This window comes from Taurulus bubalis (assembly GCF_910589615.1).
Source record: "Taurulus bubalis genome assembly, chromosome: 1".
Taxonomy (NCBI): Eukaryota; Metazoa; Chordata; class Actinopteri; order Perciformes; family Cottidae; genus Taurulus; species Taurulus bubalis.
This window is the reverse complement of record NC_136589.1, coordinates 12,438,469-12,461,881: the sequence shown is the minus strand read 5'-3', so window position 1 is coordinate 12,461,881 and position 23,413 is coordinate 12,438,469. Positions and strand designations below refer to the sequence as shown.

General features: G+C 41.3%; 4 protein-coding genes across 4 annotated transcripts; 3 read left to right on the top strand and 1 right to left on the bottom strand.

The window, feature by feature from the left end:
* Positions 1 to 374: 374 nt before the first annotated feature.
* On the top strand, positions 375 to 4,025 carry nusap1 (nucleolar and spindle associated protein 1; the record flags this gene model as incomplete). Its single annotated transcript, XM_079220222.1, has 12 exons — positions 375 to 449; positions 601 to 669; positions 784 to 981; positions 1,126 to 1,309; positions 1,470 to 1,562; positions 1,684 to 1,796; positions 1,908 to 1,958; positions 2,041 to 2,213; positions 2,647 to 2,810; positions 2,915 to 3,013; positions 3,195 to 3,300; positions 3,407 to 4,025. 12 exons carry the CDS (start codon positions 375 to 377, stop codon positions 3,492 to 3,494), a joined length of 1,413 nt encoding a protein of 470 aa, XP_079076348.1. The 3' UTR covers positions 3,495 to 4,025.
* A 143-nt stretch (positions 4,026 to 4,168) lies between these two features.
* Positions 4,169 to 5,718, bottom strand: ndufaf1 (NADH:ubiquinone oxidoreductase complex assembly factor 1; the record flags this gene model as incomplete). Its single annotated transcript, XM_079216684.1, has 4 exons — positions 4,169 to 4,322; positions 4,484 to 4,558; positions 4,664 to 4,849; positions 5,209 to 5,718. The coding sequence occupies 4 exons, from the start codon at positions 5,716 to 5,718 to the stop codon at positions 4,182 to 4,184; spliced, it is 912 nt and encodes a 303-aa protein (XP_079072810.1). The 3' UTR covers positions 4,169 to 4,181.
* A 1,299-nt stretch (positions 5,719 to 7,017) lies between these two features.
* On the top strand, positions 7,018 to 16,280 carry rtf1 (RTF1 homolog, Paf1/RNA polymerase II complex component; the record flags this gene model as incomplete). Its single annotated transcript, XM_079228462.1, has 18 exons — positions 7,018 to 7,224; positions 8,957 to 9,067; positions 9,175 to 9,325; positions 10,246 to 10,447; positions 10,620 to 10,737; positions 10,954 to 11,065; positions 11,160 to 11,298; positions 11,393 to 11,570; positions 11,718 to 11,800; positions 11,895 to 11,982; positions 12,145 to 12,252; positions 12,349 to 12,426; positions 12,518 to 12,639; positions 12,798 to 12,855; positions 13,956 to 14,033; positions 14,142 to 14,237; positions 14,715 to 14,829; positions 15,198 to 16,280. The coding sequence occupies 18 exons, from the start codon at positions 7,018 to 7,020 to the stop codon at positions 15,302 to 15,304; spliced, it is 2,151 nt and encodes a 716-aa protein (XP_079084588.1). The 3' UTR covers positions 15,305 to 16,280.
* A 1,951-nt stretch (positions 16,281 to 18,231) lies between these two features.
* golga5 (golgin A5) lies at positions 18,232 to 22,781 on the top strand (the record flags this gene model as incomplete). Its single annotated transcript, XM_079231202.1, has 12 exons — positions 18,232 to 18,889; positions 19,132 to 19,338; positions 19,427 to 19,646; positions 19,735 to 19,858; positions 19,958 to 20,161; positions 20,290 to 20,460; positions 20,710 to 20,838; positions 20,937 to 21,035; positions 21,152 to 21,374; positions 21,970 to 22,069; positions 22,187 to 22,250; positions 22,331 to 22,781. 12 exons carry the CDS (start codon positions 18,232 to 18,234, stop codon positions 22,409 to 22,411), a joined length of 2,280 nt encoding a protein of 759 aa, XP_079087328.1. The 3' UTR covers positions 22,412 to 22,781.
* Positions 22,782 to 23,413: the final 632 nt, after the last annotated feature.

The window sequence follows — 23,413 nt, the reverse complement described above, 5'->3', positions numbered from 1 at the left end:
TGTATACTGCCGAAGAACATCCGTTTAAAAATATTGTGATACAAAAAAAGCTAAATAGTTACAAGCTATTTCTTTTGTTTACTTATCTTAAGCTTTGAAATTCAAGCGAGAACGTTAACGCGCCGAAATAAAGTGCTTCAAATGTGACGTTACGTTTGCGATGGGCAGAACGCCTAAAAAAACGTATCTTCGCTCTGATTGGCTGCGAGGTACATCCGGTCACGCACATGAGCCAATCACACGGCTTCCGCTGATGTGTTTTGAATCGGAGTACTTTTTAACCGTCAGACAACCACAGCTCGCGGTGCTTGAGAGAGTAAAACGTGTGTATCGCGGATTTCTTCCCACAAAACGGAATAAACGATCACGCCGAGATGGATTTGGACTCCATGAAATATGCAGATTTGAGGAGCATCGCTAAGGCTCTCGGGCTAAAAGCGAATATGAAGGTAATATTACCGTAGGTTTACTTTTTAGAATGAATCCAGAAATACTTATCAAGTTATTGTCCAACGCTACCGGTTACTATAATTATGCCAACTAGCGTTTGCATTTGGCGAAATTTGCTCCACCAGCTAACATCGTTTTCTCACAAAATAGGCCGATAAACTCCTGAAAGCGATCAAGCAGCATTATCAACGAGAAAAGGACACACAGGAGGAAATACAGGTACTGTAACCCTGACCAACGATACCGTTTCACTGCAAGAATCAGTTGAAATCATGCCTTTTTAATGAATGCCTGGTGTGTATACATGATGTGTATTACTGTGGCGTTTTCCAGGGTCAAGAGAACGATGTCGCTGCCGTTCAAATAGACAAAACTACAACACAAGACAGTGCTCAGGAAAATGAAGAGGTCTCCAGCCCCGCTGTGTTTGTGAACACACGCAGAGGAAGAGGAAACGGTACCAAGAGGGAGATCTCTGATCCCGCACCAGCGACCGAGTGTGATGCCAGGTCACCACCCAGTGCTACAAAGGTATAGCACATCGTAACATACTCACTTTTATGTATATATAAAGTTATACAGCTTGGTAATACGCTCACTGTGGACAGGGTTTCTTTGCTGCAGTATCAATGCGTTGCATTCAGGACACTGAACCACTGTTGTTCCTTGTTAAAGGGTGACATTGAAGTGGCTGCATCTAGTTCAACCTGTGGTGCTCGAGGTGCTAAGAAGAGAAAGGTGTCCTCTACCAAGGATTCTGACAAGAGTGAACCTGAGCCTCCTCAGGAGCCCCGGGCCACTGACAGTGAGCATCAGCAGCCTGACATTAAGGATGAAGCACCCGTGCAGAGAGACGCAGGTCAGTAGTACAAATGTGTAACTATCAATATCTTCTGCTTTGAATAGCTTATTCCTTCTGGAGCATAATGTGTTGCTGCAGCCGTATTATCGGCTTCAACACAGATGTGATCAAGTACTACTCCTTCATTCAACATGCCTTTTTATATGTCTGTGTCCAGAAAAAGCACCCAGAGTGGCCCGAGCTGGTAAAATCCCTCGTTACCAAGGACGCCAGCAGAAGAACAAGCCGTTGTTGAAGCCCGTCACTCCGAGTAAGTCCCTTGTTGTTGCTCCCTCCCAATCTTCTTTTAAACCAAAGATTCAGAGACCACGTTACAGTAAGGCAGAGGTTTTCCCACACAAACTAATCATATAATCACTAATTTTGTATAGACTTCAAAAAAATCCACGAGGCACAATTTAACAAGATGGAGTCGATTGACGCGTATGCCCAGCGAAAGACCAAGCAGATGGAGACCTCCAGAAATTCACTTAAAAAACCAAAGGTACTCAAAAGCTTACAAACTGTTTTCTTCATCCAGATTTTTTTTCTTCTGTTTGTAAACTTGGTGTTTTGGTTTGTTTGTTCTTTTTAATTTATGTTTTTTATTTTTTAGAGGCTTTCAGCCAAAACTAAACCGAAGCAAGTTGAGGGCAAAACTCAAGTGGTAGGTATCCTCACCAATTGCAGTATATTGAGGACATCCAGAGTGCAGTGAAGGTGACGGGCTGAATTTATGTGTTCTACAGAAGGCGAATCTGGGTCTTTCGTCCATATTCAGCCCCATCTCGGTGACCAAGAGACCAGCTGAGGGCAGACGCACGCTGCCCTCGGCCAGCAAAGCTCCTCCAACGAAGCCTGCCGTGAAGGAAGACGCTCCATTCAGACAGTCTGTCCTTTCCTCTCGCAGGATCAATGTTCGGTGAGATGCTTTTCCTCTCAGCGACTCTCCCCCTGGACAAATAGTTTGTCATAACTTTGTCGATCTCAATTAGAAGAAGAAAAATCCAAATACATGTTTGTGTAAGAATCAGAATCAGCTTTAATGGCCATGTAAGTTTGCACATACATGGAATTTGACTCCGGTTTCACTTTGCTCTTTGTACTTTTTCACACACAAGAGACTGCCCCCCACTTCTATCTGTATGAATGAAAGCAGCGTAAACATTCACTCCCCTTTTCACTTTGCCATGAAAGGGCCTTTTTCTAATGATTGCTGTCAGAAGAGAAACATTAAATCTCTTTTTGATTCAATATTGTGAAACATGAAAACGTCCATGGGGGGTCTAATGCATCTCTTTGGCATTGCTATGTGGAGTTCAATGTGACGCTTTAACCGCCACATGTGTTTTCAGGTTCACAGAAGCCACTCGTGACAACGAGAACCAGAAGTCCTTGGTGAAGACGCCGGCACGCATGTCGCTCCATGTGACCTCCAGTACCCCAAAAAAAGAGGCCGCTGGTGGAGGAAAGCCCAAAAATGTCACGATTTCGACTTGCTCTGCCACAAAAACTCCAGGTACCCTTTGCCTTTTTAATCATAGGAAATATATCTTCTTTTGCCCGAAAGATGTGCGTAGAGTGTGATTTAAATGTTTTTTTTCTCCCCGCTTACTTCCAAAGGAGCATTTGTTTTCACCGGCAACACAAGTACGTCAAAGAAGTCAGACTTTGATCTGAAAGCGAGTCTTTCTCGTCCCCTCGCCTACAAGCCTCATGCAGGTACAACACCACATTTTAACTTCTCTGCTTCCCTGAAATATAGTATCATCAATAGAAGTCCCTGATTGATTTATTTATTTATATATATATATATATATATATATATATATATATATATATATATATATATATATATATATATATATATATATATATATATATATAAATTTTGTATTTATAGGTAAACTCAAGCCATTTGGAGGAGACCAAGAAAACACGGCGGCAAACAAGACACTAATTTCTAACTCTCATCAGAAAAATTACAAACAGCACCAAGTCCAGACGAGGTATGTTTAAACTGAAAGCACACACTGGCGGATGTTATTGAGTTTCCCATTATAAATGACTCTTACAACATCAGTCTCTTATGGATGTTTCTCTATCTTATTTTAGGGGGGAGAGGAGAGAAAAACACGTGGAGGACCGGAAGCAGAAGAAAGAGAGTATGCTTGGAGCAAGACGCGGCCTCGTCATGATGTAAAAAACGCCATGCTCGTTTGGGTATGTTTTGTACAGCCTGTTCTTCCAGTGTAAATATTGTGTCTCCGGCAGCTGACACGTTCATTTCTGTAGTCTCTTTTAGTCTGCTGTCAGTAAGCTCTCGTTTATTTTCTGCTTCTATCTAACCTTTTGTCTTTTTCGATTTGACTCGTGATGTGGTATTAACACGTACAGCTTTGAATTAAGTTTTTTTTTAACGTGTTTTTGTAGAGAATCAATCTCCTGTTTTGCTGCATTTTAAACTGTAATTGTGTTCTTAGAAAATGTGCTTTTTTGGAACAACTGATGAAAAGAATATCTTGCCTGCATTGTTCATTTTTTTTGCAGTCTTTATGATGTAATGAAATCTGTTCCACAAAAAGTCACATTAAGTAGTTTTTATTGTTAATGGTTCTATTTTTAGATCGGTTGGGAGGAAAACAAGATAAACAACTTTATTATTGTTTTTTATAAAGCAGAAAGATGGTCTCAGTTAATGTCCTGTAATTAAAAGATTGAAGTCCCGAATGAGCCACATTTTCCGAGTTTTTACTTGAGTATCCTAGTCCATGTGCTAGAATCCAGCTATACAGTGTCTTAAAAATGACTCATTACCAGGACTGATGGATTCAGTATAACCTCGCCATTATTCAATAACTGTTCATCTGCAGGGTTTTAGCAGGTGCTCTCAGATTTCAGGATTTCTCTTGTACATCTCGTAGGCAAACTCCTCATTGTGAGCATAGTCTTTGCAGACGGCAACAAAATCAATCTCCAGCTGGAACGGACCGTCTGCTTTATCCCCCAATGTAAATCCAATGGTGTTAATCTGTAAATACAAAAAGATGTGGGAAACGTAAACTAATCGGCGCAAAATGTATTGGAATGCTAAAGGTCAAAGGTTAAAAGACATCTAGAGGCAATTGTTACTTTGTCATGGCTTCATCTTTTTCTGTTTTTGATGCCACGTTAGTGCGACTTAAACTCTACCTTGTCTAACCAGAGAGGATGCTGGTCGTCTTGTATCCTCCCACGATGTGTGAGGAAGAACTTTGAGAAAGGTATCTGTAGATGAGTGAGAAGGGTTAGGACTGCTTACATTTCATATTAGACAGTTTATTTATTTTCTTACATCCATATCATGGCATTTCTCAGTTAGTTTCTGCTCACCTTGACATCTTGCCAGTAGGGTCCTCCCCTGGTATACAGGAAGTAATTGTATATGTCATCTTTCTGGTGAGAGTAGTACGTTTCTGTGGCAATGCTGATCATCCACGGACGTCCATCACCGCGGACTCGCAAATGTAGGGTGTTGAAACTGGACAGATCATGGTGCTTTTTTCTATCGAATGAAGCCTAGGCGAGAAAACATTTTGGGATTATGTGCCGGTCGAGAGCAGCTGTATCAGACAGCTAACTGTCGCGAATATAAGATTATAGTTTGAGAATTTTCGGAGGAGGAACTAGTCAGTATTGGGAATTAATAATGATGGCAGTTGGTACACAGATATCTGGCTCCCTGCCACAGTGGCTGGAGGTAGATCTAGGACCATGTGACATACAAGTTATCAATAACTGTCCAAATATCTGTTTGCTTGGAGAACATGACCTATTAAATTGTCTTGAGTGTTAATTCACAAACAGAATATAAACATAATATTACAAAATCATTAAAATTACGATAAATGGAACATTTCCTGGCTCCTAAAACTGACCAGTGGTTGCTGTGAGCGCATGGTGCAGTAGCCACTGTAGCGTGTTTCTCCATCCCTCGGAGGAGTCGAGCTCAGAGTCCCAGACAGAAAACAGGTATTATTGTTTTTGCCGAGCTGCAGGTGAACTTCGCTTTGGCCTCCTATCTCCCGATCCGAGGACACGGTCCACTGCTCCAGGCTCTCTGGGCCTCTGAACTCCCACACCACTCGGTTCTGCTCCAGCATGTGCTCAAGGATGGGTTTGCCTTCTGGACCCACCCAGCGGTCGGAGAACTCCTTCTTCAACAGTGTGAAATGCTTCCTTATCCCATCAAAACCCTTTGAGAAGCCAAAGTTAATCGGCTGCCACGGGAATTTGTCCTCTTTGGGCTGGCCGGGTCGTCTGTATTCACCCTGACTCACAGCTCTTCTGGGCGCGGAGGAGGGGGGAATGGAGGGGAGGAGCAGCTGCTGGTGGATGGAGCTCAGCAGCCTCACTGAGGGGAGACGTGTGATCTTTGGCAGAGACATGTCAGTAGTGATGTGGACGGTTCACTGATGGGATACATCGCACAGAAAAATAGTGTCATTACACCTGCGTTAAGCATCTTGAATTTACTAAATAATAAAATATATATATATATATATATATATATATATATATATATATATATATATATATATATATATATATATATATATATATATATATATATATATATATATATATAGCAATCAACATGTATATTATTTTACATTATATTTGGTTTTGGGAATCACATAACTGTTTACCAATACTGTTTATTTTGCCCTTCTGGTCTAAACTGCATTTCGTTGTCTTAGTACTTGTACAATGACAATAAAATTGAATCTGATCTAACTCATTGTACTTGCTGTTTCACTTTTTTTTACTGTCTACACAAGTACAGACTAATGTCCTCCTGACATATGTGTTAGTATATTTACATTACTTTATTACAAATATTTGTGTAATAAATATTACAAATCTCTGTATTTGCTGAAAAAACGGATGACACTTTGAATCGTTTGCAGTTGTACTTAATCAAGTGTTAAATTAGCGTACAGTATAAATAAATACATGTGCTGGTCTGAGCTTCACATATTGCAAAGAGTTTGAGTTGAGATGTGTTTGTCTTCCCTTTATAGTAACTAAGAAGAACATCATTATTATTATATCATTAATAATGATTATTATTATCATTATAATGTTAGCACATGAATGAGTGATATGATGGTTAACATTTTAAGAGCATTTAAAACAAAGTTAAAGTTGCAATGAATGACTATGCAGTCTAAATATACGTTCCTCTGAGGAATAAAATATGGGATATTGAATAAATGTTGAGAATAATCAGTTTCTACTTACTGTGGTCATGTTGTACCAAAAAGGTGACGAATGGATATTTCACCGACTTCTTGGATTAGTCTCACAAAAACCATCAAGTTATCTCTTTAAAACACTGTGGATTGAAAACATTTAGAAACTGGTATCATTTACAAATTGAAGAAATGCAACTCAACTCGTGGATGTACAGATTTAGCTTCAAACAGTAAACGGTTGATTTATCAGAGACCTTGAATGTAGCAGGAGTGCACCCAACATATCTGTCCGGACTGACACACTCACTGTCAATATGTAGTTCTTGTTTTAGCTAAAAGTCAATGTTCTCGTATCCTTGCCCAACTTTTTTCTTTACACAAACTCTATCAATAAAATAATATGATTTACACAAGCGTAAAACATGTTTGTATTTCACCTGCAGAGCCATAAAACCCCAACCGTAACTGTCCGTATAAGTTCGAGCGCGCATGCTCAGTACTGCCTTTGTGTGGCTGACTGCAGAGCCAACTAGCTCGGTACTAGCAGCCGCGGCTAGCCTCAAACATTTAGACGACACAGAGGTAGCTAGCAGGTTAGCCGCACAGCTAATCATGGTGAATGTAAAGAAGCGGAAAGGTCGAGTCGTGATTGACTCCGACTCAGAGGACAGTGCTAGCGACGATAATTTAGATCAGGTAGGTGCGCATTTCTTTTCTCCAGATTTTGTTACAAAATGTTCGTTAAGTTGTCAGCACTTTGAGGCGAAGCTAACGTGCGCTAACGGACTGTTTGCCTCGCGTGAACGGCCTGTGTTATTTACAGTCCTCTCCTCTCCTCCTTTCTCAGTGAACACCCCGTCCCCAATGACCAATAAATGTTGTCTCTCCCCCCCTCCCAGTGTTTCTCTAGTGTATGCAGGACGGAGGAAAGTGTGCGGTTGTTAAAATAAAAGCAGTGTCTTTGCATCAGCTGAGTTATGCTCACGTTAAGGTTACTCTCCTCAACAGCAAGCGATAACCAGCCACCAAAATGCCGCGCCACGGGCCTTTTACAGGTTTCGAGTCGTAATCTGCTTGACAACGGTCGTGCACTGTTAGGGTTGGTTGTGGGGGGGAGGAGATTGCACGAGAGCGGGACGTTTGTACACACTGGAGTCGTAGTGGAGAGGAGTCACACTTGAATTAGCCAAGAACCCAAGAACCTTATTTGCCGAATGACGTCATGGGCGCAGAGCTGTAGGTCTATTTCGGTTGTTTGTTGTTGTTGTCAAACCAGCTCTGGCAAGCTGATGGTCTAGCGAGTCAGTCAGATTAGAGCTGTAATGCAGTGACTGTAATCACCTTTAAACCCCCTGTGAACGTTACCTGACGGTTCCAAGCAGTTTAGCTTACAGACACAGGTGGTGAAAAACACAAGTGGGAAGTTCAGTAAGCCATTCTCCCTGGTTGCCCACATCGCTCTCTCTGTCTGTGTCTGTGTGTGTGTGTGTGTGTGTGTGTGTGTGTGTGTGTGTGTGTGTGTGTGTGTGTGTGTGTGTGTGTGTGTGTGTGTGGTAATGTTCTACAATTGTGTTTTGAGATTACATTGATGTATACTTCCAACTTCAATACAAAGAACGGATCCGATACGAGACAAGTTGCTTTTAAATACTGCAAACCGCTATGCATGGAAGTCAATTGAATATTTTGTATGCAATGTATCATGAGGGCCAGGGATTTCTTTGAGTCTTTCTGCCATCAGCTCGCTGTGACTGATGGCAGAAACGCTGTCTTCCTGTCTTCTATAAGGACACGGACATGGTAATGTGACTCAGTCACCGGTGCAGTCCATTGGATCGGTGCATCCCTACTTCAGGTTCATTTCTATGGACTGCAGCGTTTCCACAATCGTGTTGCAGAGAAGGACTTCAGCTATTGGCACATGGATTTTCATTTTTTTTGTTTTGTTATTTAGCTTCCTTTTCTTGCTTCAGTATGTAATCTTGCTCAGATATGTATTCAGGTCCTGTTTTAGAGAAATCCACTTTCGCTAAGACAAATCGCTGCTCACTTCTGCCATCTGAATATATTTGAATTTCATTTTGCTTCTTTGCTCCCATGTTGTTGTTTTTTTACTTTTGGAAAAACTGAGCGATTCTATAAAGGATAGGCAAATCAACTGTATTTGGGAGGTTTGTCCTTCAATGTGCATATTACAAAGTAGTCAATCCTTAAATATAACCGAGGGGCATGTGCATCTAACCTCTGCACGGGGCTTGAAAAATTGGATCCCAATGCATCTTTCGTGAATCCTCTGGTTTATTTACACCTGAATTTAAGATGTTCACTCAGGATTGGATCCAAGACACATTTTATTGCCCAGTATGAGCAGGGTTCTACTTGCAGGAAGCAAGTTTTCTGAACCACATCACTGCATTCTCATTTTCAGGAGCTCTTGTCTTTGGCAAAGAGGAAAAGGGTTGATTCTGGTGATCAGGAAGAGCCGGTCAGCAAACCTGCAGCTTCTACAGACTCCGAGACATCCGATAGTGACGATGAGGTATGGCACTTGTCGTTGTAGTCACTTTTCTGTCTGGGACACAACAAATTGTTGGACAGTTCCAGCTATTTGATAAATCAAACTGCATTTTTCACCCCTTTGTCTAGTGGACTGTGGGTGGCACCAAAGGCAAAAAGAAGGTTAAGCCAGGGAAAGGGTCTGAGAAGAAGAATGCAACAAAAAAGAAGGTTAATAAAGCAACGGCGTCTGGCAGCTCAGATGGAAACAGCTCAGCTGAGAGCTCTGCGCCAGAGGAGGGTACGTCTTCAGCTTTAATGCGGGGAGTATGCTCTCTGCTTTATTTTATGTGTGCAAAACCACAAACATTTGTCACCATCTATGATAAGGAACTCGCTGTGGTGGCAGTTGTACAGATGTGAAGCAACAGCTCAGCAAATTGACACGCACACCCTCAGGTTAATGGCATTTTACATGAAGTGCAAAGCAGAGTGGCGGGACACATTCTGAACTTTAGATTACGCACATCACCGGGGTGCCATGTCCACGGGTATCAGGTGGCCTGGATTAGGTGACTCACTCAATCATCCCTTTTATCTGAGCTGGCACACCATGTAACATCTAAGCTGCTACTTGGTTATTTGTTTTATGTTGTCAAGCTATATGCTGGATCCACATGTTATGGAAAACCTGGAAACGTCTTTGAGAGATAGTTCTGGAAAACTGGTCAATATCCAGAGCAAATATCTAAGATGATATGAGTGACAAGAAAAAGATTCCTGAATCAAAGCCTCTCTAATGGCTTCCATTCAATTTAATAAGACAACAAATTAAACATATATAGCTCTGATTAACTTTGAAATCAATAATCAATGTGTCCTTTATATTGGTATATATATATATATATATATATATATATATATATATATATATATATATATATATATATATATATATATGTATATGTCATATATGTCATTTTGAATTTAGAATTTCGGCATCGTAACCATCCCAAGCAGCGGTTCGACTGCCTTAATTTTTCCGTGCAAAAGCAGTTTAATTTCAGCCACTTTTTAAAAAAAGCGTGTCTCACGGCTAAGAGTTGTCCACAAAATCTTTTCGGGGTTAAAATCCATCAGTAGAATTTGGTCTGCACTCTGGATGAGAACTGAACTCGGCTGAGTAATTTGTATTTTTGCTAACGAATCGCTCTCTATCAGGTGAGGTGTCTGATTCCGAGAGCAACAGCTCGTCCTCCAGCTCCGACTCGGACTCCTCTGAGGACGAGGTGTTTAGGGACGGTTACGACGACGACTTGATGGGAGACGCGGAGGACAGAGCTCGCCTGGAGCAGATGACCGAGAAGGAGAGGGAGCAAGAGCTGTTCAACAGAATTGAGAAGAGGGAGGTGCTGAAGAGACGGTGAGTTGGGAAATAATATTACATTTAATTGAAAACAATAACGGTTCTGCTTTTACTCTTACGTTCCTAAATTCTCAACAACTTACTTGCAATACGATTAAGGAAACAATCATGCATACATCTGGCACTTTAGCATTGCCTGCATTATTCAAGACGAAGTTTGTTTTGACAGTTTTGAAATCAAGAAAAAGCTGAAGACGGCAAAGAAGAAGGAGAAAGAGGAGAAGAAAAAGAAACAGGAGGAAGAGCAAGAAAAGAGGAAACTATCTCAGGTTCAAGACACACAAGTGGTGAGTCCATTTTTTATAATATTAGACATTGTATGACAAAAAAAATTATTGTTTTATTGTGCTCTACTTCTAATAATCATGCGGGAGACAGTAAAGTTGTTTAAAAATAGAAGTGCACAAAACTATTTTCTCCGTTTCTGTTGTTGTTTATTTTAGTATCGTTACACCTTTTCTTTTTCCTGAGTGTGTCTGATCATATCATCCACCCGTCTCCAGGTGATGTCACACAACAAGGAGAGACGGTCCAAACGCGACGAAAAACTTGACAAAAAGTCTCAGGCCATGGAAGAGCTCAAAGCTGAGCGCGAGAAGAAGAAGAACAGAACAGGTTGGTGTGATGTTGTTTATTTTTTTCTTCTTTGAGATTTTTGTGACAATTCAGTCAGTTCCAAAAGATGACAATCCATTTCTTTGGTGAGCAGCCGAACTGTTGGCCAAGCGCCAGCCTCTGAAGACCAGTGAGGTTTACTCCGACGATGAGGAGGAAGAGGAGGAAGACGACGACAAATCGTCGGTCAAAAGCGATCGGAGTTCCCGTTCATCATCTTACGATGACGACGAGTACGTTCTCCTCTGCTCCTATTGATTCAAGCAATGCAAGACTGCACTTTTCTCTTGATTTTCAAGTAACGTTTTGACTGTGTTCCGCTCACAGTAAAGAAGAAACTCCACCAAAGTCGCAGCCTGTTTCACTACCGGATGAGCTCAACAGGGTCCGACTGTCCAGACACAAGCTGGAGCGCTGGTGCCACATGCCCTTCTTTGCTAAGACTGTGACTGGCTGTTTTGTGAGGATAGGGATTGGGAACAGCAGCAGCAAACCAGTTTACAGGGTAAGTTTGAGCTCCAGGGGGCGTTTCTTGTGCTCCTTTTATAATGGTGATAGTGAAGATCCGTGAGTCTTCACCAATGGATTTAATTAAATAAAGTCTGATTAGTGAAGTTTGAGTTCATTTTAGTCCTCCCTTGTTGTCAAAAAGGTTGCTGAAATTGTGGACGTGGTAGAGACGGCGAAGGTTTACCAACTTGGAACAACGCGAACAAATAAGGGATTACAATTAAGGTGGGCACATTTTATACATATTAAAGTAGGTAATCAATCTTTTCCATTGTCCCTGCTGACCAAAATAAGACTTTTTGTTGTCTGTCTTCCTCAGGCATGGCGGTGACACGCGGGTCTTCAGGCTTGAGTTTGTATCAAATCAGGAGTTTATGGAAAGCGAGTTCATGAAGTGGAAAGAGGCGGTAAGTGTGCTTTTGAAAAAGCAAAAATACGAGATGTTGCACCAGTTTAAGTAGCATCTTGAATTTCTTCAAGAGCCACACAATGAGCCGTCTGTTCAGCCTGTGGAGAAAGATTTTGCGTTTGGGAGGGGGTTTTGATTGATGGATTGATTTATTTTCCAGATGATTGCTGCTGCAATGCAAGTACCGACTCTCGACGAGATCACCAAAAAGGAGCAGTCCATCAAAGAAGCTCTGAACCATAAGTTCAATGATAAAGACATAGAGGATGTAAGTCTTTTTCTCTAGATGTTAGTTGATTTTTTTTGTCGCCTTGTGCATTATGCAGTGGAACAAAAATGTGTGTTTTGTCTTCACTCGCTGCAGATTGTAAAAGAGAAGGACCGATTCCGAAAAGCGCCACCGAATTATGCCATGAAGAAAACGCAGTTACTCAAAGATAAGGTAAAGGAAATCTGTCGGGACCCTACCTCGATCATCATGGTGTGGCTATCGGACTCTTTCAAACTCATTTTTGCGCTCATTTTGATTGAAGGCCATGGCAGAAGAGATTGGAGATAATGACAGGGTGAAGGCGGTCCAGGATGAGCTGAACGAGCTCGAGGAAAGAGCGGAGGCCCTGGACAGACAAAGGACCAAGAGCATCTCTGCCATCAGGTACACAAGCGACAGTTATCAGTGTCTTTGAATCTCTCTGCGGGAACTCTTTTAAAATAAAATACATGTTTGAGTTTCTGGCTTTAGATATATGGGTTTAAACTCCTGATTTTGTTTTAAAACACAATTGTTTTTGATTCTCGAAATTTCTCGTCCAGCTACATCAATCAGAGGAACAGAAGCTGGAACATCGTTGAATCTGAGAAAGCTCTTGTGGTGAGTATCCTTCTTCCTGAAGCACCACCTTCATCAATATGCGTCTTTGACTGCAATGATTTTTTTTTATATAAATGCTAGGATGGTGAAAGATGGGTCGGAATTGATGAATTGCAACAAAATTATTAATTATCGCACATATTGTTGCTTTCATAATGGAAGAGTGCTTTAAAACAGTGATTCTCAACTGGTGGGTACCCGTTTTCAGTGGGTTTTGCCTGGGCAAAAAAAATAATTCCTATTTTTCTTTTTCTTTTTTTTCATCCTGTGGTTTTATTTCGAAGGGACTTTTTATGCAGCGGAGTGTCGTTTTTTTGCCGGCTCAGGTTTCAACTTGTTTTGCACTTGTCCCTCCATGTTTTCAGCAGCGTGTGCCAGGTTGGGTCAAACCATCCTGATATGGGGGAGACTCTGGGTTTTTAGGATAATTAAATTAAACAGCCTACTGAACTTTTTTGTTTGTGCATGAAAGCTGTTGAGTCTGTTTAAAAATGGCTGAAGATTCAGAATGGTTATGTATGTTGTAATACCTCGTGTCCTGACGGTGAACTTTTTGTTTTTAATCCAAATGCAGCTAGTTGAGTGTAAAAGGGAATAGTTCCCTCTAGCATCGCCACCAGCTGGTCGTTTTGGTTTATCATTAAACTTGTTTTTGTGTTAGCATACATACCCTGTACTATCTCAGGTTCAAACTGCACCAGCTTTTCATTAAATACATTTGAGAAGTTGAGAATGTTCCTTGATTTGGGTCGCAGCTTGTCATTAAGGGGGGATGGTGGGTCCCGGAGCCAGACCAGTTGAGAACCACTACTTTAAAACATAAGACGTGGAAGTGCTTGGCATCCCGTAGTTTTCTTTTTGCACTGAAGGAGTGGCACACAAGCACAGCAACGATGTCACTGAAGGATTGGAAGGGAAGATTGTGATTTTGCGATATTTACTGCCTGGATTAAATGTGTCCCACACTGTTGTAACATGAAGCCCCCAAATGTCCCAATAACATTGTGTCGATTTCACTGCAGGTCTTATTGTTACAGATGAGTCAGTGGTCTAAGCTATACTCCCGTTAAAATAACGTAATTTTTATTTACTTCTCACAGGCTGAAGGACAAGCTGCCAAAAACCAACAAATGGATCCTTTCACACGAAGACAGTGCAAACCGACCATGGTGTCTAATGTAAGAAGCCTATGATTATTACATGTCACATTTCCGCTACTTTCAATTAATAAACACTGCTGAATCTAATTTTGTTAATCTCTCAACCTGCTTGTTTTGGTTCTGCAGGCCAGAGACCCTTCAGTCCACGCAGCTATTCTTGCTCACCTGAACCAGAAGTACGGCTCCGGGTCAGCATCGGATGTTGCTGACATAAACAATCTGGTAAACAGGACCAGAAGAAAGAGTCCCAGAGCTTTCACATGACAAATGCTTGTTGTTCGGTTCCTATGCAAACGGGAAGCTGCATGCTTGTTGTACCATTTCTGTGCTGATGCTCCGTCTGTGGCACGTTTTGTGCTTTTTGTTGATGGACTCTGTTACAGTTTTGTCGGCTAAATGTTATCAGGAATGTTTTTTTTAAAGAGTAAACACAAGTCTCCGCTTTAGAGCTTATCAGAAATATATGCAGACTTTTTTTTTTTAATGACCCGATAAACAACAAGACATTTTAAGACCAAGTCTGATATTATGAAACACAATGTTTATTTGCATATTATGCATTTTTAACAAATACTTCTATTTTGATAAGAAGTATAGGGGATGCCAAGTGAAAAAATAGCGCTACTTTTGCAGGAAGATAATAATCTTTTATTTAAAGTATCAAAATGTCTAATCCTTCCTCTGTTTGTTATATTACAGAGTCAACTAAACACAAAAGATAAGGACGGCCCCAAGCCGGACACTGACCTCTCAGAGGACTTGTTTAAAGTTCATGATTTCGACGTTAAAATTGACCTCCAGGTTCCCAATGCAGGTGAGATTATCTTTTACAGATGTTTTAATTTTTTGACATGCTCAGCTTGGGTGTATGTTTTACCAGGGCTGGTCAATATGGAGATTATCACAATATTTTTGACCATATACCTTGATTTAGTGACAATACTGTAAATGTTGACTATTAAATAATCGTCAGTAAGTTTTACTGTACTACGCCTTTTAAAATCAGGAAAAGAACTTCTACAATATCACAATATTCTACATCCAAGACGATATCTAGTCTCATGATATCGATACATTACCCAGATCTATACTTTACTTGGCCGCAGCACAAAGTTGGTTGTGGTACGTTAACCGCAGCACTTTAGAAACCAGACGCATCAATATCGCTCTTGTGTTCCGCAGAGGCAAAGTCTTTGTCCGTGAGCTCCAACGCGCTGCCGGTGAAGGACGGAGCTCCCCGCAGGTCCCTCAACTTGGAAGCCTACAAGAAGAGGAGGGGACTGATCTGATGTGGTAGTACATTGTTCAGTAACCACATTGCATGTGTAATTGACTGCGAAAGAGGGAGAACGAGCAAGAGAGTGTATGTGTGTGTTTCTGTGTGTGTGTGTTTGTGTATATGTGTGTGGCTGAGCGGGTGAGTGGGTGTGTGAGTGTGTGAGTGACTCCCAGAGGCATATGTTTGAGTGTTGATACAGACTGTTTATCTGAACACAGAGGAAATACTAATTGAGCAAAGATAACATTTTTCTCAAAGGATCTCTCTCGGAGGAAACTTGTCCAGATATTTGTTGTTTTGTTATTTTTGCATTATCACACACACAAACTTGTATATTGAGTTGTGTGTGGGTGTATTTTTTATGTATTTAACTTCTTTTGGATCTTCTGGCGCCGACCCCATTTTTCTTCATTTTCTTTTTCATTTTTTGGGGGGGACTTTTTTCCTGAAAGGACACTGCGCTTGTGGATTATTACCTTGAACAAGGACACTATGTTAGAGACTTAGATTTTTTAGATATTTTGAAATTACTGGACTGGATATCTAATGGTCCTCAACAATAAATTACTGTCCAAAAATATTTTCCCCACTATGTGTGGTCATCTGCTCTGCCCTTCCATCCTGATTTTTAACAGCCTTGTGGTTGTTGTTTTTTTGCGGAGTGTAGATGATCACCTTCTCTGACTTGACTGTGTCTCTGGCCCGCCAAGACAAATGTGAAAAGTTCTGGACATTTGTCGCTTTTTAAGTCTTTGAATCTACTCAATTTCAGAGGAACCCTTTTTCTATGACTGGTTATAAAAGTGTTGCTTCATTTCTGTTTTCTCTTTGTTGGTTGTTCATGGGATAACTCTCCCTGCCCATAACTCCCAGAGCAGATTCTATGTGTTATCGATTGTGTCCATAGTCAGTTCCTGTATTGATGTGGCATGCCATGTAAATATGCATTTTGGAGTGAGTGCGAAAAAAACAATAAAGAGGCAATGTTTCATAACTTCTGTGTCAGTTTGTCTATTTTCCAATCTAACGGTGACACGACAACAGGAGTCGTCAGCTGAGGTTGTTTTATCTCTTTAAGATCAAAGCATGGAATTCAATTAACCAGACTGAGATGATATAAAAAAATGTCCCCTATTGTTAGTGTAATATGGATTTGTTGAATTTGAGTTAAATTGAACTGTACCTACAGTTAACATATCCATTATTACTCTACAACTGTTGGTTCTCACAAGCATCAGATATCAGTGTGTGGAGAAGTTTAAATCACTAGGGATTAAAAGAAAGCACTCTGTCCTTGGTGTGCTTAATTTTGAAATATCAGCTGGAAACTAGCTTGAGCTATTTAAAGGGGCTACTTTATTCCTTTTCATTTTAAAGTAAGTCTTTTTGACTTCTAAAACAGGAGGTAAACTATATCATTACACAAAGTCTTTATTCAGGTAAAACGTTGGTGAATAAAAGTATCTGCCTGTTATGAGACAAGAAAAATCTGAATACTAATAATATATGTATATCCACAATGAGTACCGGTAATCAAAACGAGCAGGAGGTGGGCGAAGTGTTTTTGTAAAACTCATTGGTTAATTTCTGATCAGGCGCCTCTGAAGACGCTCTGTTGTGGGGTCCTTCCGTGTAGCGCTTCCTGCTCCACGTATTGAGAAGATCACCAATATCCTCTTTGACAGAGAATGACATTTTATCGTGTTTATCCAAGCGGCATTTCTCCTCCATGTTCACTAGTTAAACCCTGGCGGTAAAGCCAGCTGACCGGAGGCATTTGGACATTTAGGACGTCGTTTCTAACGGTACGTGAAAGGTTTTCCTCTTCAGTAGCTAACCCGTTAGCTTCAGCTGTGATGGACTGTGTTTACTTTATGATAACGTAATCCCAGCTGCTGACGACTCCTGTAATAGATCCGTTATAGCCATGTACTTGTACCAGAAACAATGCTGTGTTGTCATGATAACTAACTAGCCAGATTTGAGTCTGTTGGGTTGTTTACCTGGCATGCTAGCTGTGCAGAAATTGTTCATTCACTTGGGAGATTGAGTCTCTCTGGCAGCTAACACTCAGGGACTCAAATATGTTTCCTTATGATTATGGACACAACATAATCTTAACAATAACTTACTATCAGTCGTTGTCATCCTGTTTGTTCAGAAGAGATAACGTTGCACTCCCAGTTTCTGATTATTTAGCTCTTGCTCCTACAGCACTTGTTATAAAAGTCTCATTGGACACCGTCGACTAAATGAATGTAATGGTATGTTAGATGCAGGGAGAATATATATGATGGAGCATATAAATGACGCTGATTTGGAAATGTCATTTAGAAAGACTCAGACATAATCAAGAAACATCAAAAAATACAAATGTGGTTATTTCACACCAGTCATGTACATGTTTCCTGATTTCCCATGTAACTTACTTGTGTTTAAAGACAAAAAAAAGGAATTTTGATACCTTCATTTTGTTGTGATGGGAATGTCCAAAGCCAAAGCTAACATGAAAAATCATTACATTTTGAACCCATGTAATTGACAAAGACAAAAGGTCAAAAACCAAACCCCAAGAGCTACATCTTGTTTTGTAGATGTAGCCCTGGAGGTTAATACTAATAATAATAATAATAATATATATTGATTATTTAATTTATTTAGTCAGTGTAGTGTCGCTGAACCACAATCTGAGCAGGGCCTTGTGGTTCAGGGTCTTGCTCAAGGGCACCACAGTGGTGGTAATGAGGGAGGGATACTCTTTCAGTTTCCTTGTCCAGATTTATCCTGCTAGTCCTGGGGTTGAATTGGTAACCCTCTAACCTGTAGGCCACCACTACCCTTAGTTATACTGTTAAAATACACTTATTTGTGCCGTCCTTATATCACACTTGAAATTACACTCAAGGTTGTTTTTTTTGTTATCCATTAAGATACAAAATGTCCTGGTTTACTGACTTGGCTGGGAAAGCTGAAGACTTCCTGAATAAAGTGGACCAGGGAGCCGCCACCGCCCTGACCATTAACCAGGAGAGATCATCTTCCTTTTCGTCGTCCTATGGAGAGGAATCAATTGTCAAACCTGAATACAACACTGCAGAGTACAAGACCCATGCAGCTGTGTCGCATCATGCCTACGCATCCTCTGATGATGCACCCGGCTTTGTCGCTGCAGCAGCTGCCAACATCAAGAGATCCAGTGCTCCCCTGCTGGCTGGTACTGCCAACACGACTAGTATTCCCGATGGTTCTCGCAGCAATGCCCCCAACTCTGCCAAGACCTCGTCTGGCTTTGTGAGGCCTATAAAAACTACCGAGCAGGACGTGGACGACGACATGCTCTTTGACTTTCTGAACAGTGCAGACCCTCCTGACAGCAACAGGAGGGATTCAAGAAGGGAACTTGTGAAAATGGCGGTTCCGGTTACTGAGACCCAAAACCCAACACCTCCTCCTTCCACCACTCCTCATACCATCCCCTCGGCCCCATCGACGCCCCCCTCAACCCGGGGTGTATCCAGGGCTTCCAGCATGAGCTCACTATCTGCTCACAGCTTTAAAACATCAGAGGAGAGCTCTGCTAAAGAACAAAGCCACGGTATGATTAATAGCTTACATATTACACTTTTCAGTCAGTGTTGGATTACATGTGAGGTTTCCTTATTCATAATACCATTGAAGACATCTAGATATTATGATGTTGCGTCATTAGTACAATTGTTTCATTGTCCACCTGTAGATGGACAGCCGTACACAAAACGATTTATATAAATTCAGGCGTTAATATTTTAATGATGTTTTTGTGTGTGTTTTCCCTTCAACCCCATCTGGCCACCACAGACACACCTGAGAGTTCAGACTCAGGCATGGCTGTCCTGCTAGAGTCCAGCAGGCAGGATCCTCTACCACCTCCTCCTCCCATGGAGGAGCCACAGAGCCACATCCTGTCCAGTTTGCGTCTGGAGAACCAGCTGCTGCGCAGTGAGGTGGCCTCCCTCAACCAGGAGATGGCTTCGGTCATCCAGAGGGCAAAAGACTTACAAGATGGTAAAAGAGGAGACCAAACAGGAACAAAGGTGGCCTACATGTCTGCACCTGTCCCTCTGAATGATTATGTGGTTTTCTACTCTTTTAGAATTGAACCAGGCTCGTCTGCGTGCAGACAGATGGAACTCGGAGCAGTCTCAGACTGACCGGATGGGACGGGAACTTCGGTCAAAGGTTGACGACTTAACAGAAGCGCTTTCTGCTAAAGACGGTCAACTTGCGGTCCTGAAAATCAGGCTTGATGAAGCCGATCAGATGCTGAAGTCCCGCTGTGCTGCGTTAGAAGAGGCACAGGTGGAGCGGTCAAGGTGCACTTTAAGAACCATCTAATTAAAATAGAGATCAGATTCAGCTTAATATGAATTGATTAAGATATTATTTTTGTCTGGTTTTTAGAATAATGCAAGACCAAACAGAGGGGAGCAGCATGCAGTCCCAAGCTCTTGAAACAATACAGGAGAGGCTGCGAGAGGCTGAACTGGCCCTCAGGAGGGAGAAGGACAGCTACCGGCAGATGCAGGTGCACATGATGCTTTTCATCTTCATGTATGTATGACTGTTAGGTCTGGACTGAACATGTGGAAATGATTAGACTTCTTAATTCTGTGTTCTTGTGCAGAGTGAGTTTGCCGGCCGCCTGTCCAAAGTGGAGGCTGAGAGGCAGATCCTCGCAGAGACGGTGACTGCAGCAGAGCGGCGAGCTGCAGAGGAGAAGCTCAGGGTCGACGACATCCAGCTGCAATTGAAAAGTGCCAAAGCCGCAGCTGAGAATGCCAAACAGGAGTTACAAGACTACAAGCACAAAGCTTCACGCATCCTACAAGTAAGACTCTTCATCTTTTTTCAGTGTTAACATTTATTTCAACCATTTTTTGTTTATTTTTTTTTGTGTTATTAGGCTTTTTTTGCTCAGCTTTAAGGTTGTTGATAACGTTTTAAATGGTCCTCTAGTCCAAAGAGAAACTGATCAGCAGTCTGAAGGAGGGATCTGGTCTGGACACCCTGGACGGCAGCGGGGCCATAGCTGTGGAGCTGGAGGACCTGCGTCACGAGAAGGAGCTGCAGAGGGAGGACATCCAAAAACTACAGGGGCAAGTGCACACACTTCGGATAGAAATACAGGTGAGATGCTTTAAATGGCAGAAACTATGGGCAGAAGAAGTGTTAACTCAGATTAATGTGATACTGTGTGGTTGATGGCTACACTGGGAGGTTTGTAAATGTTTTTGTCTGTATGATGTGAGGAGTGTTTATGATTTCTGTCTAACTTTTGTTTGAGGTTATTGTCTGGCTATGATTGCAACATTGAACATCTTCAGATGAGATGTTGTGGTTGCAGCTGTACAAGTCAGACATGTTTTTGTCTGGTAGGATTTGGAGAACCAGGCCTTGGCAGAGGCAGAGACATGGCGGGAGCAGCAGATGCAGTTAGAGGAGCAACAGGCCTTTCAGAACAGGGCTAAGCAGGAGGTGGAGGCTGAGGTTGAGCGCTACAAACAGGTACATTTGGGAGGGGGATGATTTCTTAAAATAGCAGCTAAAAAACTATCACACATATTTGTCCTGAAACCTCATTCATATTTTTTGTTTAATCACAGGAGCTACAGTACCTAGAGGAAGAGAACCATCAAGCTAAAACCACTCTGCAGAGCAGAATCAAGGATAGGGAAGATGAAATCCAAAAACTCAGGAACCAGGTCAGTCACTTTATAATTATACAACGCATGTAAATGCAGAGCCCTCTTCCGGGGTCAGGGATGGGCCGACATCTGCTTCATGACGTGGGTAAACAGTATTGATGATGTCCTTCCAGTTGACCAACAAGACTCTCAGCAGCAGCAGCCAGACAGAGCTGGAGAATCGTCTCCACCAGCTGACGGAGACGCTGATACAGAAGCAGACGATGCTAGAGGCTCTAGGCACTGAGAAAAGTGCCCTGGTCTTTCAGCTGGAACGTCTGGAACAGCAGCTGAAGAACACTCAGGGAGGACAAAGTGGAGGGCCGTCCATCAACATGAGCGGTCTGGAGGGAGCAGGTATGAGGTTTAGATGATGGTCAAATGTTTAAAGTTACTGTGAGAGACTTTTAACTAGTTATGAAAAGGCCTCTATATGGACTAAGTAAGTAAACAAGACCATCAGTGAGAGGATTAGCCAGTTCTGTATAGTTATTCTTAATTCTCAGCTCAGACTCCTACTGGGCCTCCAGTACTGTAATGTCCTGCTGTGGCCGGTGCAGCAGAAAAACATATCTAAGCCCCTGCTGTCTACTGTAGGTGTTGCACTCTACATCGCCCCACTTCAAAACACCTGAACTATCCCTTTAAGGGGCAGCGATATGGATTTTTATTTTCAATTCTAACTTGATATTAAAAGGTTCAATACCTGTATGAAACATGACAGCAAACAAGAAAAAACATCAAGCAAGATGGTTGGTTGGTCTTTTGCAGATACTTTGTTTACCACAGCAACATCAGCTGGTTTACTATGTTAGTACAATTATGCCACTTTTCTTGTTTCTGTCTTTTATTTCTGCAATCTTTATTTATTTTCATTATTTATTTTCTTTAGGCTAATCTTTAGGCTATTTTTCATCTTTGTGTGTGTGTGTGTGTGTGTGTGTGTTTTCAGTCGCACGACAAAGAAACACACCCGTCCTGTTCAGTGATCAGGACAGTCCAGGTGTGTATGGCCAAGTACGCAAGGCAGCGAGCACCATTGACCGTTTCAGGTAACATTTCACGGTAGTGTTTTTTTATTTTTCTCACCATTACCCCATTGTAAGTCCACTGTTTCCTGTGTAAGATATGATCCCCAGTAATAGATATGGAATATGTTTGGATTTCAGCATCAGACTGGGTATCTTCTTGAGGCGCTACCCTATAGCCAGAGTATTCGTTATCCTGTACATAGTGAGTATTTGAAAAATGGTGTGCCGTTATTTTTCATCTTGATGAACTGGGGTTAATTTCAACTTCTTCTTTTTTTACAGGCACTACTGCACCTGTGGGTCATGGTTGTTCTCCTGACTTACACACCAGAAATGCACCATGCTCATCCTGATGGAAGATAGAAGGCTCGAATTTTGGCGTTGGGTGTTTAAAATATGTTTGTTCTACAGCCTTCAATGTGAGGATGGTAAAAGCTGCTGGAATATGGGCTCTGGGTCCTGACTCTCCCTGTTTTGCACAGAAATGCTATAGAAACATTTCTTCTTTATTTTTTACAACTAAAGATTGATATGTGACAGCTGCATCGAGTTTTAAATTAATGCCAGAGTGATATATTATGTCGGGTGTATTGGTGGTTTGCTGAAAGGACATTAAATCAAACACGGTCTCACATCTGTTCTTCTCATCATCTGCTTTTAGACCTCTGGTCTCTTGAGAGATTGTATTTAACACTATGTATAAAAAAAATAATCTTTTAATAAACAAGTTAGAAGAACCAACCCAGCCTTTTCTAATTGTTTTTTTTTGTGGCTCAGGTTAAAGGGATCTTCAAAGCCCATGTCAGTTTACTGGTCATGAGGAGTGGGACTCAGTTAAATGTCTTCTGTGGCTCTGCAAGAGCTTTTAAAAATAAGTACTGACCAATATGTTTATGTCTATATCTACAAAGTCATAATAATTGACATATATAACAGAACTTACGACGCTGCCAAAGCATTTCTGACATAGTTTTATGTCGTAGGTTAAAGTGTATGTTAAAACAAGAGTGGACGGACTGAATAATTGTATATGAATCGTGCAGTGGAGCAATTACTAAACATTCATTTAAGGACTGCTGTTATAGCTAATACTTCTTTACTTTTACTTAATTAAAACCCTTGTCACTGATATTTATTATACAAATCAATTGCGTATTAGAGATTAATGGTTCGAAGTAGAGTAAATGTAATATGATATAAAATGAAATCTTATTTGTGTGGCACTTTTCAAGACATAATCACAAAGTGCTTCACAACAGCAAAATACAAACAATCCAATATGACAATACAAATAATAGCATTATAAAAATAAATAGATACAAAGACCAACATAAACGTGAGTATTAAATAAAATAAAGTATACAA